The 16,383-nt window shown below is 46.0% G+C and overlaps 1 protein-coding gene across 2 annotated transcripts; it reads right to left on the reverse strand.

Annotated features, from left to right (window-relative positions):
- Positions 1-611: 611 nt before the first annotated feature.
- On the reverse strand, positions 612-12,959 carry Rit1 (Ras like without CAAX 1). 2 transcript variants are annotated; one of them, XM_075978507.1, is made up of 6 exons: positions 12,683-12,959; positions 12,365-12,508; positions 12,182-12,238; positions 4,933-5,006; positions 4,541-4,732; positions 612-2,594 (listed from the first exon to the last, which is right to left on the reverse strand). In XM_075978507.1, exons 2-6 carry the CDS (start codon positions 12,468-12,470, stop codon positions 2,364-2,366), a joined length of 660 nt encoding a protein of 219 aa, XP_075834622.1. In that variant the 5' UTR covers positions 12,471-12,508; positions 12,683-12,959; the 3' UTR covers positions 612-2,363. The 2 variants fall into 2 exon arrangements, with proteins under 2 accessions (XP_075834622.1, XP_075834623.1); XM_075978508.1 differs by having other exon boundaries at positions 12,848-12,955.
- Between the last annotated feature and the right edge of the window lie 3,424 nt (positions 12,960-16,383).

The raw sequence follows: 16,383 nt of genomic DNA on the forward strand, positions 1-16,383 counted from the left end.
GAGGGGCTCCAGCGCACACTGCGCTCCTGAGGAGGGGCTCCAGCGCACACACTGCGCTCCTGAGGAGGGGCTCCAGTGCACACACTGCGCTCCTGAGGAGGGGCTCCAGCGCACATACTGCGCTCCTGAGGAGGGGCTCCAGTGCACACTGCGCTCCTGAGGAGGGGCTCCAGTGCACACTGCGCTCCTGAGGGGCTCTAGCGCACACTGCACTACTGAGGAGGGGCTCCAGCTACACACTGCGCTCCTGAGGAGGGGCTCCAGCGCAAACCACTGAACTCCTGCAGCTATCTAGCACCATGATTACAATGCTCAATGGGAATTAAGGGGCCAGCTTAGGATCAAATGTCTGACAGGGATAGCCTTAAAAAGACTGCTGCTTGGGGCTGGAGAGATGGCTCAGTGGTTAAGAGCATTGCCTGCTCTTCTGAAGGTCCTGAGTTCAATTCCCAGCAACCACATGGTGGCTCACAACCATCTGTAATGAGGTCTGGTGCCCTCTTCTGGCCTGCAGGCATACACACAGAATACTGTATACATAATGAATAAATATAAAAAAAAAAGACTGCTGCTTTCCTTGTATGGAACACAATCTCTCTGTCTTACAGGCCTTTCTTTCTAGCGATGTTTTTTTATTGCCTTTACAATCTTGAATCGTTGTAGCTGTCATTTCCTTGCTTAACACGGATGACAAATGCATAGATCATCAGTAATAAGCAGCAAAGGTGTACAGTCTGAAAGTCCTTAACCAGGCGAGCAACTGTTCAGAGAGAAAGGTGCTGTATTTTGTCTCTTCTCTGAAATGCTGTGGCTTATATAGACTGGAATTTGGGTCTTTTATTTTTTGATGGCTTGAATATTAAAAACAATTTTGTATAGTTACCAGAACTTTCAAAAGACGCTACCCAAAATGTTAAAAGTCCTAGCAATGGCTCCTCATAGACTCTGGATCAGCTGCCATTCCTCTGACAGAGGGAAGCAGGAAGCTTTGTGGCAACTTTGAAGAGGCATCACCTGAGCCTGGAGCGAACACTCCCTCCTGGGATCACGACTCTCCTGAATGTGCCCCACACAGCACGCTCAAGACATCAACACAGAGAGCGCACCACTAATAGTTAAAGCTGTTTCTTCCAAGGTTAGTCTCACGTATGGGAAGCAAAGTGGTCCTCTCTGACGCTGAGCTTGGACAACTCTGAGGAAATCCTCAGATTATGAAAACCAATTCGTATATGCAGATATTAAAGCTTCAAGACTGGTCGGTCGGCCAAACAGAAACTCCAGACCTTTAAGCCTAAGTCTAATGACTGCTGAGGTCAAGAGACCACCTAACAATTTTACTCAGACTCCAGATGCCTCTTCTGTTCGGACAACACCATCAGTTTAAAGAAAGGGCCTAAAACCACAGCACAGGTCCAGCTCTTCAGAGAGGACGCCTGGATAAGGCATGCGGTGGAGCTGTCCTAAGAAAGAATTTACTTATTTGTTTATTCTTGGTTTTCATTCTGTAGCCCAGCAAGCCGCACACTTGTGGAAGTCCTCCTGCTTTAGCCTTATAAATACTAGGATCACAGCAGTGAGCCGCCATGCCTAGCCCAACAAGGGATTTAAACAAGAACCGAGGGAGCCCGTGACTGGTCCAGATCCAGAAGCAGTTCTCAAAGTGCCAGTCTTCCAAGATAAAGGAAGGCAAGATACTGAAAAGAGAACAAGTACGTTCAAGAGAAACCTTCCCTCTACGTTTCCGTTTCTGTCTTGCCTTTGGGTCAAACGCGCAGTCCTCAGGCTCATCACGGGAACACTTTCTGACCCCATACGCCATGTCTTCCTGTGTAAACACACAACAATATCTCCCTAATCACTTCATAATCTACAACACAAGTCCATGCCACAGACACCTACTCACCTTTAGCACCAATCTCTTTATCGTTAGTTTCCCTATGCAATATTTTGTTCTGTCTCCAAGATACACAGTGTGGAAAAACAAGGTAGAGAGGTCCTTCTGTGAGACAGTACCAGGAAGCTCAAGTTGAAGGACGGTGGGGGTAGACAGCAAAGTTCCTTTTGTAAACTTAGTCAAGTGCACACGGTATACATATTCTCCTGGGTATAAACAATTTACACAAATTAATTTACATCAGCAACATAACCAAAACAATGGCAGATCAAATTCCCCTGTGACAATCAAGGAGTGGGCAGTGCTCTGAGGGCTAAAAAGTCAGAGTCACTGAAAACGCCCAGTGGCCATGGCCCCCTCGCCAGTGGCATTTAGGGTAGCGGGAAAGAGAGCGGACAGTGTGCCCGTTATTGCAGGTACTGGGCTGTCGGGCAGCACCGCAGTTCACAGCAGGGACGTCACACTTCCCTCAGGTTACCGAGTCTTTCTTCTTCCTGAACGGCGACTTCAGCCTCCTCCACACACTGCTTTTGGGTTTAGACTTTTTCTCCATGGACAATACTAATTCCTTTTCTTTCTTACGAATCTCGCGAACAAGAGCATGGAAAACGTCATCGATGTAGTAACGATACGCAGCAGAGGTCTCAAAAAACGGACAGCTGAATTCCCGCGCCAGAGATAACCCCTCTTCCTTGGAGACCTTCAAAGGCACAAACATGAGAAAATGTATAGTGCACAGCAGGCGGCAGTTACAGCTGTCACAAAGAGCCAGTGGCTCCCCGCTGGAGAGGGGCCAGCAGAGAACACAGCCCCGGGAAACTGAGGGCCCAAGCCGTATACCACAGGACTCCAAATCACAGGGTTCTATTTCCAGTGTACTTACCAGATTGCTGTTTTAAAGACAGAGTCTCTTGTAAGTCTTCCATCTGTATCTCAGGAGTGCCTGGATTACATGTGTATGCCTCCATGCCTGCTTTCATGCAGGGTTAGGGACAGAGCCCACATAATTTTTCAATTGTTTTGTCAAGACAGGGTTTCTCTGTGTAGCCCTAGCTGCTCAGGAACTTTGTTCTGCAGATCAGGCTAGCCTCAAACCCAGAGATCCAGCTGCCTCTGTCTCACACCCAGCTTCCTGCATGGTAGGCAGACACACCACCAACTGAACTTTACAACTCAGCCTCTCTTTTTTCTTTTCTGAGGCAAGACTTCCCTCTGGTCTGGAGCTTGTCAAGTAGGCTGGCCAACAAACCCCAGTGTTCTGCCCATTTCCAGCTCCCTAGTGTTGGGGTTATAAACCATCATGTCTGGATTTCAAAACAAAAACAAGAAATGAAATCTATGCAGGGCGATGGTGGCACACACCTTTAATCCCAGCACTTGGGAGGCAGAGGCAGGCGGATCTCTGTGAGTTTGAGGCCAGCCTGGTCTACAGAGTGAGTTCCAGGACAGCCAGGGCTACACAGGAAAACCCTGTCTCACTGAACTCAGGCCTCAAACCCTCTTAAAAAAAAGGTGCTTTACTGACTGAACTGAGTCTCCAATCCTTTCAGTGGAACTTTTGGAAACAGATATCAAGTAAATACACATATTGATAATGATAGCTTTCTTTATGCTTTTGATTTTTCAGGACAGGGTTTCTCTGGGCAGCTTTGGAGCCTGTCCTGGAATTCCTTCTGCAGATCAGACTGGCCTCAAACTCAGAGATCCACCTGCCTCTGCCTACTGAGTGCTGGGATTAAAGGTGTGCACCACCACTGCCCAGATTTATTTATATTTTGAATTATTATTATTTTACGTGTATGGGTGTCTTGCCTACATGTATGTCTGTGTACATATATGTGCCTGGTACTCCTGGAGGCCAGATGCATCAGATGCCCTGGAACTGGGGTTACAGACAGTTCTTAGTCATACCATGTGAACGCTGGGACGGAGGAGTCCTCCGCAAGGGTAACCAGTATTCTTAACCTCCGACCCTAAAGTTTCCATTAGTTTTACTAAGTGTTCGTTTATTTACTGTATGTGGAAGGCCTGAATCCCAGCACGTGTGTAAAGTCAACAGAGAATCAGCTGGCAACTCTGTGGAACTGGTTCTCTTGTTTCACCTCTGTGTGGATTTTAGGGATTGGATTCAGGCCACCGTATTTCCAGGCAAACAAGCGCCTTTACTGAGACTTGTTGTTGCCCTTAGCTCTATTGATATGTAAACTTTTATTTTGTGGTGCTGGGGATTGAACCCGCGTCCCTGTGTACGCTAGGCAGAAGCTCTACCACTAAACTACAGCCAATCCTTTCTGATGATTCAGCAAGCTAACCGCTCATGATCCTTATTTAATGAGTCTTCTATTGCCATCTATTGGTTTGCTAACTGACTGTCTGGGCCTAGGGCTACAAACCCTCAGCTGCCCTCTAATGTGTGGTGATCCTCCTGCCTAGCCTGTTAAATGCTTAGGTTATAGGTTATCATGTGTCTAAAACCCTATGCGTTGATTTCTAAAAATCCAGATTTTATATATTATAACAGGAAATTTATAGCTAAAGGAACATTCCCAAAGCTAGGGATAGGCTAATTTTCATTTTCTATTTTAAGGCAAAGCAATCTTCAAGAAACAACCAACCACCCACAACATTGCAGGCCCTGCTTCTCACCTGCCGCAGCTGCTTCAGGTCTGATTTGTTTCCCACGAGAACCACTGGTGTGTCGTCAGTGCGTCTGACGCGGTAAATCAGCTGTTTAAACTCCCGAACTTCATGAAAACTTCGGCGATCCGTGATCGAGTAACAGATGATAAATCCTTCTCCTGCCCTCATATACTGATCCCGCATGGCTGTAAACTCTGCCTGGAGGGAAGCAAAGGTCCATTGCTGCAATCAGACCTGCACACACACCGGCTACCTCAGAGTCAGAAACAGCATGTCAATTACCTGCTCTCCTGAGGCAGAGCATGGAAGTCAAGAGAGACAAACTAGTGATTCTGTTCATAGACGCCTGCCCCCCTCCTAGAGGACACACTCTACCCACACAGTTCTGGGTTCAGTACCTGCCCGGCTGTATCCAGAATGTCCAGGTTGGCAGGCTCATCGTCGATGCGGATCCGGATCTTGTATGCATCCTCTACAGGAGGGAGGAACACACATGTGGGAAGAAGCAAGGATCTGAAAACCTGCCCCACAGAAGAGGCAGTCCCATCCAATTTTATTCACTTATTTTGGTAGAGGCAGACCTTGAATCCAGGGGTTCAAACGGTGGGCAAATGCTCTACCCCTGAGCTATATTCCCAGGCTTCAGCTTCTTACGTTTGCTCTCGGGCGTTGGCATGTACACATGTAAATGCATGAATGCTCATGTGTGTATGTGTGCACATGTGCATGGAGATCCAGGGCTCATACTGGATCTCACTAGGCAGCTTGCTCAATGAAGCCTGTCTTTGACTGTGGAGGCTGGAATTTCATGTAAGTCAGTTACCAGGGTTCCGGGGATCTGAACTCAACTCTGCTTCTAGCTTATAAAGCAAGCCCTCTAACCTCCAAACCATTTCCCCAGCCCACCAAGTTCTCTAAGGAATTTTATTATTAGTGATGTATATGTACATGCATGATGTATGTGTGTATGTATGTGTATGCATATGGAGGTCAAGGGTCAAATTTATGAAGTCAGCTTTTCCCTTATTCCTTTCTCTGCACTCTAAGCCACAACATGAATAGGGCGGGCACTCTTACCTGCTGAGCATCTCAGCGGCCCTGGATTGTTTTTATGTGCTTAATTTTCTCAGGATGCTATAAATTCATCAAAATATGTAGATTAGTTTTTCTTTGTTCATGGGTGGTCATGTATTTTTTTGTTTTGTTTTGTTTTTTTTTTTTTTTTTTTTGGTTTTTCGAGACAGGGTTTCTCTGTGGCTTTGGAGCCTGTCCTGGAACTAGCTCTGTAGACCAGGCTGGTCTCGAACTCACAGAGATCCGCCTGCCTCTGCCTCCCGAGTGCTGGGATTAAAGGCGTGCGCCACCATCGCCCGGCTTGTTTTGTTTTTAAAAGGCTTATTTATTTATTAATCTGTGCACAGAGTTCTGCCTGCAGGCCAAAAGAGGGCGCCAGATCTCATTACAGATTGTTGTGAGCCACCATGTGGTTGCTGGGAATTGAACTCAGAATTTACGGAAGAGCAGCCAATGCCCTTAACTGCTAAGCCATCTCTCTAGCCCTTGTTTTGATTTTTGAGACAGTTTCTTTGTAAAGCCTTGGTTGTCCAAGAATTAGCTCTGTAAACCAAGCTGGCCTCAAACTCAGAGATCCATTTGCCTCTGCCCCCAAGTGCTGGGATTAAAAGCATGAGCTACCACCAGCCGGCATGGTTATATATCTTATTCACAGCTGCAAATCTAAATCTAAAAATTAATTCTGAGCATCTGAGAAGGAGAGGCAGGAGGATCTCTTTGAATTCAAGGCCAATTTTGTTTACATAATGAGTTCTAGGTGTGCTAGGGCTGCAAAGGGAGATGTTGTCTTAAAAAAAAAAAAGGAAGGAAGAAAGAGAGGGACGGAGGGAGGGAGGGCTGGAGAGATGACTCAGTGGTTAAGAGCACTGGCTGTTCCTCCAGAGGAGGTTCAGTTCCCAGCACCCACATGGTGGTTCACAACCATCTATAACTTCAGTTCCAGAGGAACCAATGCTCTCACCAGATACATACACGGTACACAGACATACATACAGGTAAAACACTAATACAGAGAAAATAAATAGTAAAAAAAAAAAGAGCCAGACATTGGTGGTGCACGCCTTTAATCCTAGCACTCAGGAGGCAGAGGCAGATGGATCTCTGTGAGTTTGAGCCCAGCCTACAAAGCAAGTTCCAGGACAGTTAGCACTACACAGAGAAACACAGTCTCAAAAATAAAACAAAATAAAAGAAGGAAGGGAGGGTGGGAGAGAGGAAGGGAGAAGAGAGAAAGAAAAAGATGGTCTTAGTCACTGTGCTACTGCTGTGAAGACACCACAACCAGGGCTCTCAGGAAGCGAAGCATTTAACTGGGCTGGCTTCCAGTCTCAGAGGGTTAGTCTGTAGCTATGGTGGGGAGCATTCATGATGTGAGAGCAGCAGCTCAGTGCTGTGTCCTGTTGCACAGGCTGAGAGAAAGCGAGTGGAGACTGGGCCTGCTGTGGGCTTTTGAAAGCTCAAATCTCACCCTGTGATACTTCTTCTAACAAGGCCACAATCCTAACCTAATCCTTTCCGACAGTTTCATTCTCTTTGTCACTAAACATTCACATACATGGACCTGTGGGGTCATTCTTACTCACATACATGGACCAGTGGGGTCATTCTTATTCACATACATGGACCTGTGGGGTCATTCTTATTCACATACATGGACCTGTGGGGTCATTCTTACTCACATACATGGACCTGTGGGGTCATTCTTATTCACATACATGGGCCTGTGGGGGTCATTCTTATTCACATACATGGACCCGTGGGGTCATTCTTATTCACATACATGGACCCGTGGGGTCATTCTTATTCAAACCACCACAAGGACTCTTTTTTGTTGTTGTTGTTGTTTTTCAAGACAGGGTTTTTCTGTGGCTTTGGATTCTGTCCTGGCACTAGCTCTGTAGACCAGGCTGGCCTCGAACTCCCAGAGATCCGCCTGCTTCTGCCTCCTGAGTGCTGGGATTAAAGGCGTGAGCCACAACCACCACAAGGATTATGAAAGAATTTCTTTTAAAACAGTAGGTCAGGGGCAGGGGAAGTGGCTCAACGCCTGGCGACCTGAGTTAGAACCCCAGGATCCACACCAAAGTAGGATGGGCAGAGCTTTCACACATCTGCTGTGGCATCTATGCCTACACACATCATGCACATTTAAAAAAAAGGTAACCGCTGGGCGTAGGGGCGCATGCTTTAGTCCCAGGTGCCGTTTATTAACGCACGTACAGAACATTAGGCTAGGCAAACTGTAAAGCACTATCATTTCCACCTTACAGAGAAGGTAAGCGAGGTATGGTGGACACACCCTTAATCCCACCACTGGTAGGGGCAGGCAAGGGGCAGATCTCTGAGTTTGAGGCCAAACGGAGTTGCAGGTGAAACTGTCTTAGAAAAAAAGACTTAGAATTAAAAGGCTAATCCTCAAATCCTGAATGTCTTCTTAACCGCAGTTCAGTGGTGATGGAGCCAGCATGCACTGCGGTTCCTCTTCACACCTCACCCACAGCACTGGTTTTAAAAGGTGCAGTCCCCGTGCCTGGATACTTTTGTTTAAAGACTTACTTTTATTTTATGCATGTGAGTGTTATGGCTGAAAGTGTATTATGTGTGTCTGATGCCCTCAGAGGTCAGGATATGGTATCAGACTGCCTGGAACTGCAGTACTAGATGGCTGTGAGCTGTCGTGGCAGTGTTGGAAACCCTGTCTGCGACCCTGCAAGCACAGCTGTGGTACTGTACCCAATGAAGCGTCCCTCACAGCTTCACTATTTTCTAGAAACCAAGCTCTTGTCTGCATATTACTGTCAGGTGCAACACTGTGTTAAACACAGGTCGTAAGCATGTGTGTGACCTGAGCGATCTTTAGCCCTTTACAAAATTTTAATTTTATTACATTTTTGCTATTTATTTTTTGTTTTGTAGATAGGGTCTCACTATGTAACCCTGGCTGGCCAACTTGATATGGAGACCAGGCTGTCCTGGAACTCACAGAGCTCCGCCTGCCTCTGCCTCCCGAGTGCTGGGATCACAGGCGTGCGCCACCGCCACCTGGCTCACATCTACCTTCTTCAAAGTGGATTTTTATAATCATGGAAAACACAGAAAAGTAAAAGAGAATCAACTGCCACACAGGGTGGTGCAGGGCTTGAATCCCAGAACTCAGGAGAAAGAGGCAGGCAGATCTCTGAGTTCAAGACCAACCTAGTGTACAGAGTGAGGTCCTGGGCTGCCAAGACTATGCCAAGAAACCCTGTCTCGAAAAAAAAACTAGGCACATACACCCCAAGATAAATCCTCTTAACATTTTCAAACCAATGATAATCTTTTTTTAAAAAATATTTATTTATTATGTATACAATATTCTGTCTGTGTGTATGCCTGCAGGCCAGAAGAGGGCACCAGACCCCATTACAGCTGGTTGTGAGCCACCATGTGGTTGCTGGGAATTGAACTCAGGACCTTTGGAAGAGCAGGCAATGCTCTTAACCTCTGAGCCATCTCTCCAGCCCCAATGATATTCTTTTAAAGGTTCTGTGTACCTGTCGGCACACTCATGCCACATGCTGCAGGTGGAGTTCAGAGGACAATTTCCTTCCACCATGTGAGACTCAAGTTATCAGGCTCGGCAGACTCGCCATCCCATGACACAGCACGGCTATGGAGGGGAGGGGACGTGCAGGAACTGATTCTCACCTTCTACCATGGGAGTTACCGGGATCTTACGTCAGGCTTGGTGACAGGTGCCATCTCACAGGTCCCCAAACTAGATTTTAATTTCAGTCACACAGATATGTGCTTCTATGTGAGTATATACATATATTCACTTACAGCACTCAAGACACACAAGTATTTGCTGCTGAATCACACAGTACTGTCAGAGAGCAGCAGAGTCGGGTAAAAAATGTACTGATTGACGGCTCCTGCAGATGGCCTGGGTTTGGCTCACAACACCCCTATAAGAGCTTACAAAATTCTGTTAACTCCAGTCCATGGGATCGAATGCCCTTCCTCTGCCTCTGCAGGCACCAGGCACACTGCGGTGCACAGACACATACAGAAAACACCTATAGCCATCAAATAAAACATCAGTCTTTTAAGCCCCGAATTCAATCCACAACACTGCAGACAAACTGGTGAAACCTTCTTGGGGTGAAAAAATATGAATTTTACCTTAAAAATAAGAGAGCTGGGGACTTAGTGTGATAGTGTGTTTGTCTAGTGTGTCCAAGGTCCAGATTCAACCCCAAGCACAACAAAAAGATTGTTTAATGTCGCTTATAATAAATTAAATACAAAAAGAAGTAAGAGATGGCTCTGGAGCTCTTTTGAATTTTAGTTTATCTAAAGATATTTCTATTATTATGTATGCACATGACTCTAGCAATGGGTGTGCAGAGGTCAAGAGACCACCTTTGTGGACTCGGGTTTCTCCTCCCTCTCCTCCCACCTTTACATGGGTTCAGTTGAAATTCAGGTCACCAGGCTTTTGGGGCGAGCACCTTTCCACTGATGTTAAGGTGGAGGTTATAGAAGTAGAGTTTTGTTTTCAGTGAAGGAGACCTGGGGAAGTCGGATTTCCTTCTCCATGAGCTACCATGATAAAACAAAAGACAATCAGTGGTCCCCGTGCTCTGAACTGTTGGTCAGGGTTATAACACAGCACACGAGAACAGACAGAACGTGGGCATGACCAAAGAAAATTCTGCCCATTTTGCTAGTCTAAAAACCTATACAGGAGAAGAGAATAAAGAAGGTGTAGGAACATATCTGTCCTACCAAGGAGTGAAGTGGACCTGGTAGACCCTGAAGCCTGAGCTCAAGGGTCTGGGTTCCCAGCCCAACTAAGGCGACCAAGTGACATTTTCCAGTCAATCTCTAGGTGTGGCTAGTTATCACCATAAACAAGGGCAGAATAACGCGGTGGGTGTGGTAGGCTGCCAGCCAGTCTTCCTACACTCAGGAACCAGCAGTGCAGGAGGGCATGCGTGGCAAACACACAGCCTGCAGGGCAGAGGGTAGATACTGACCCTGCCTGGCCACCTAGCCAGCACAGGCAATGTCCCTCTAGTGCAGCATCACTGGGGTCACGAGTGGGTGGCCTAGCGCTAACGCTCGGCACTAAGTAAACGATCCTAACCCTGAAGTCACTTTCTTCAGTTCCCACGCCGCAGCTGAATCTCTGAAACAATCTCTAAAGTTGATAGAGCAGAGCTAGGACACAGCTCGGTGGTACAGCATAGACTTAGCCTGTGTGAGGCCCCAGGCTTGATCCCTACCACAAAAAATAAATAACTCCCATAGAGCTCAATAAAAAAACAAGTGCTCCCACTTTCCCCAAACCCACAGAAGCACATGCTAAATGAAATGACCACAGCCACAGCATGGCAGGCTTTTGTTTTGTTTTACAGAAGGCCTCATTAATACTCTTGGCCAGCCTATAACTCTTTATGTAACCCAGACTGGTGAATTCACATTCCTTTGCCTCCCAAGGGCTGGGATTACAGATGTGTGCCATCACTCCCAGCTAATGGCAGAGCTTCTGTCCCCTCCTCAACCCTACTTTTCTTTTATATAATCACTCAGAATCAAAACTGCTGCTGGGTGGTGGCACACGCCTTTCATTGCAGCAGAGGTAGGCGGAACTCTGAGTTCGAGGTCAGCCTGGTCAACAGAGCACAAATTCCAGGACAGTCAAGGCTACACAGAGAAACCCTGTCTCAAAAAAACAAAACAAACAAACAAACAAAAAACCCCACAACTGTTTCCTAATGATTTAGGAGTGAGGAACATTCTCAGTCAACAGAAGATAGCAACCAAAAACAACAATAATACAGCCCACACACCATAGACCTGGGCATGGTAGCTCAGGCCTGTAATCCCAGACTAAGGCGTAAGGTGTGCTGTGTGTTTAAGGCTAGCTTGGGCTCAATCTTTTATCAAAAGAAAACAAAACACAACTTAAAACAAACAACACAAAACAAAGCTGGGGATACAGCTCAGTGGTGGAGCCCTTGCCTGGTGTGCTTGGTCTGAAGTCTCAGGCTCAATCCCCAGCGTTAAAAAAAGACTGATTTACTCTATTGGCACTCTAAAGATGACAAAGACACAGATGATGTTGCTATATACCCAGCTGCAGGGATAAGGAAATAAATCAAGAGCTTCCAGTGGGAGCTCGGTCTAAGAGTTCAATAGGCTAGCTCTACTTGTTTTTCTGCTTCCTTTTGTGGAAGTTCAAACCAGCTGACTCACACTGCCAGGTTAGTCTCATGTCAGAGCCTCAGAAGCGATAGCCAGAGATGGTTTCGTCGAGTAGCCTTTAAACCTTCCTTTAATCTAATGATACAGAATACATTCAGTAAAAAAACACAAACTTTGTCTATTAATGCTCAACCTAACCCAAAGACTAAAGGTGGCATATGAAGTCTAGGAAAAAAAAATAAACGGTTTATCCTTGTTTCTAAATAAGTATGAATTACATACACAAAAAAGCTCAAGATATAAATACTACTTTTTAAACTTTAACTCTGTTAAGATACTTTCACAGGATGTACCTGGAATATAAATAAGAATCTGACTTACCAATGGTGGGGTCATGATCTTCTGGGAATCGGTGGCTGATGAACTGCATTGTCATGGCTTCAAAACAAGAAATGGAACTCATGACGGTGACCATGAAGTAATGTAACTATCAACTTTGCACAAGAGCCAGTAACCCATCTGGTGGTTTTCAAACTTCTCTGTCAAATAGAAACGGTTACCTACCGCTCTTCCCGACGCCACCAGCACCCAGCATCACTAGTTTGTATTCCCGTGACAGCGCTGCAGGGCTGCTACAGCTGCTACCAACTGGGCGAGCCCCGGAGTCCATTGTCCTTACAGCAGTCCTGGGCCCCTAGGAAAGGCCTCCTAGGGAAGGCACAAAACATTCAGTCCAGGATGGAGACAGTCGGCCAGTCTGAGTCCCAGCCTCCCACAAACACCGCGGCCTACCCTGCTCTTTGCGGAACACTAAGAAACCCAGGTCTTCTCCCTTCCCCGTTAGTCTCAGTCCTAAAACACGGCACAGATTTCTAAACTTACTTTTTACAGAAAAATAAAAACAACTTGGGCTTCTCTTCAGATTGAGGCAGTGTGCCAGTAGGAAGGAGCCGGAAGCGTGCTGAGGGCTGCCTGGTACCGCCAGGTCTTCTTCAGGTTGCCGCCCCCGCTTTTCCTCCTCCCGTCCCTGCCCACCTGTGCCCGCACCTCTGAAGGAAACCCTGAGTCCGGGTTGCAGACTGGATTCCTTCCCGAGCGGCGCCGCACAACCCACTGCCCCGCCCGGGTCCAGGAAGATGGCGCCAGTGGGCGGGGCGTAACCCTAGCTCCGCCCCCAAGCCGACAGGGACTCTGCTCCACCCCAATCCTAGGTCTGACTCGCAAAGCCCTCTGGTCACATACTGGTCTAAGGTTTGCACGGACGGAAATGGGTGATCCACTAACCGAAACAGAAACCTTTAAAGTGAGTAACTTAGGGTTGTTTGCTACCGGGAGGAAAATCCCCGCAATCTTACCAAAATACAGGATTTCATTTAGGGTAAGTATAGTCATTGCTACATAGCGGTGCTCCTTTTTCCAAAAAAGCTGTCATTTAACGATCCTGTGACCAAAACAGATGTTCTGAGCACCCAGTTATTCTAATTGGAGTTCTGTGTGCTAAAAACATTAAGCTATACATGATGGCACATGCATACAAACCCCGCATGAAAGGTATTGTTGGCAGCAAGCAGTTCAAAGGTCAGTCCTGGATACATACTAAGTTACACATTACATAGGCTGCATGAGATTCTGTCTTTAAGAAAGATCTCTGGAGAGATTATCAGTAAAGCACTTGTTGCTTTTTTTTGGGGGGGGGGGGGGTTCGAGACAAGGTTTCTCTGTAGCTTTGGAGCCTGTCCTGGAACTAGCTCTGTAGACTGTGCTGGTCTTGAACTCACAAATAAGCATAGAACTCTCAGCAGAGGAATCTAAAATGGCTGAAAGACACTTAAGGAAATGCTCAACATCCTTAGTCATCAGAGAAACCCAAATGGCCAAGATCAAAAACACTGATGACAACTTATGCTGGAGAGGTTGTGAGGAAAAGGGAACACTCCTGCATTGCTGGTGGGAATGCAAGCTGGTACAACCCCTTTGGATGTCAGTGTGGCGATTTCTCAGAAAAATTAGGAAACAACCTTCTTCAAGATCCAGTAATACCACTTTTGGGTATATATCCAAAGGATGCTCAATCGTGCCACAAGGACATGTGCTCAACTATGTTCATAGCAGTTTTGTTTGTCATAGACAGAATCTGGAAACAATCTAAATATCCCTTGACCAAAGAATGGATAAGGAAAATATGGTACATTTACACAATGGAGTACTACACAGCAGAAAAAAATAAAGACAGCGTGAAATTTGCAGGAAAATGGATGGAGCTAGAAAACATTATTTTGAGTGAGGTAACCCAGACATAGAAAGACAAATATCACATGCACTCACTCATAAGTGACTTTTAGACAAAGAGAAACCAACCCATAAATCACAATCGCAGAGAACGTAGGCAACAATGAGGACCCTAAGAGAGACATGCATGGATCTAATCTACATGAGAAGTAGAAAAAGACAAGATCTCCTGAGTAAATTGGGAGCATGGGAACCATGGGAGAGGGTTGAAGGGGAGGGGAGAGGCAGGGAGGGGAGCAGAGAAAAATGTAGAGCTCAATAAAATCAATAATAATAATAAAGCCTCCCTTTTAAAGAAAAAAAGAAGCTGCTTTGGGCCTCTGGCAGTGCAGAATAGACCAAGGTGGAATTCTAAGTAGAGATAGAGGAGAAAAGAAGGTGGTGTGAGAGAGATGACATGAAGCCCATGTAGCAGCAGAAAGATGCCCGCCCACTGGAAACTTGTGGGTAAACCACAAGCCTTGTGGTAAAATACAAAATAATAGGAATGGGTTAATTTAAGAGGCAATAGTTAAGAGGTCTGGGCTAATAGGCTGAACAATGTTTTAATTAATACAGTTTCTGTGTGATTACTTTGGGGATGGGAGACCTGGAAATGAATAGTCTCTGCCTACATTTCATTTTTCCAAATGCTAGCTAGCCAGACATGCCTAGAAAACTAACATTTTGGAAACGGAGGCAGGTGTTCTTCAAGTCTGTCTGGTCTACACATCAGAGCTTCAGGGCAGCCAGTGCTAAATAATGAGACCCCTAATCTCCAAAAAACACAAAGTGGGGAAGGCAGAATTTTACCTAGCATGGACAAAGTTCTGGGTTCAAATGCCAAAAGGACAAAACAGAAAATAAAATAGGGGCGGGAGATGGTTCCGTGATTAAGAGCACTGGCTGCTCTTCTAAAGGACCTGGGCTCAATTCCCAGCAACCACATGGAAGTTCACAAACGCCTGTAATCCAGTTCCAAGTGACTTGACATCTTCACACAGACCATACATGCAGGCAAAACCTCAATGCACATACATCTTTAAAACAACAAAAAGCTAAGAAGTGATGGCAAGTATTTTTAATCCTAGCACTAGGAAGGAAGCAGGTGGATCTGAGTTTAAGGCCAGCCTCGTGCATAAAATACAAGCCAGAGCTATCCTGTATAAGAGACAGAGAAAGACAGAGAGAGACAGAGAAAGAAAGGAGAGAGAAACATTCCAATGTCTTTTGGCTGGGCAGTAGCTGTAACTACCCTGAACTACACAGTGACATGTTAAAAACCAGGTAGAGGGGCTGGAGAGATGGCTCAGCGGTTAAGAGCACTGGCTGCTCTTCCAAAGGTCCTGAGTTCAATTCCCAGCAACCACATGGTGGCTCACAACCATCTGTAATGAGGTCCAGTGCCCTCTTCTGGCCTGTAGGCATACATGTAGAAAGAATATTATATACATAATAAATAAATATTAAAACAAAACAACCAGGTAGAGCCAGGTGGTGGTCATACATGTCTTTAATCCCAGAATGCAGCAGCAGATGGTTATTCGTTAGTGCAAGGCCAGACTGGACTACAGACAGAGTTCCAGGACAGCCAGGGCTAAACAGAAAAACCCTATCTCCAAAAGTTAAACAAACAAACAAAAAAAACAAAACAGGAAGAAGGCCAAGTGTAATGGCCATCTTTAATCCCAGCTCTCTGGAAAAGGATAGTCTGTTTTAGAGTTCCAAGTCAGCCAGGGCTGCATAGTGAGACCCTGACTCAACCCCTCACCCCAAAAGACAAGTCCAGCAAGGTGCCTCAGAAGGTTTTAAGTGCTTGCCAAGTGTGATCCCCGGATCACAGCGTTAGGAAAGAACTGAAAACTACCATTTTTAAGATCTATTTATATTTTATTCTTTGGTTTTTTGAGACAGGGTTTCCTCTGTTTAACAGCCCTAGCTGTCCTGGAACTAGCTCTTGTAGACCAGGCTGGCCTCGAACTCACAGAGAGCCACCTGCCTGTCTCCCGAGTGCTGGGATTAAAGGCACGCGCCACCACTGCCTGGCTGATCTACTTATTTTTCTATAGATGTATTTGCAAGATATATGTATGTGTGTGTGTGTGGTGTTATCTTGTTTGTGTTCTAACAAAGAGCTTGCATGAAGATCAGAGGGCAGAGCTAGTTAGACCTTTGAGGTCTGGCGGTCTGTACAGACAGGAAGTGATATGGCTGGGCAGAGAGTGGAAAGAGGAGGGGACAGTAGTTAGGCCATTTTTTGGCTGAGGATTTAGCAAAATAAAGGGTGCCTTAGCTCGTTCCTTTCTCTGATCTTT

This window comes from Microtus pennsylvanicus, chromosome 7 (genome assembly GCF_037038515.1).
Source record: "Microtus pennsylvanicus isolate mMicPen1 chromosome 7, mMicPen1.hap1, whole genome shotgun sequence".
Lineage (NCBI taxonomy): Eukaryota > Metazoa > Chordata > Mammalia > Rodentia > Cricetidae > Microtus > Microtus pennsylvanicus.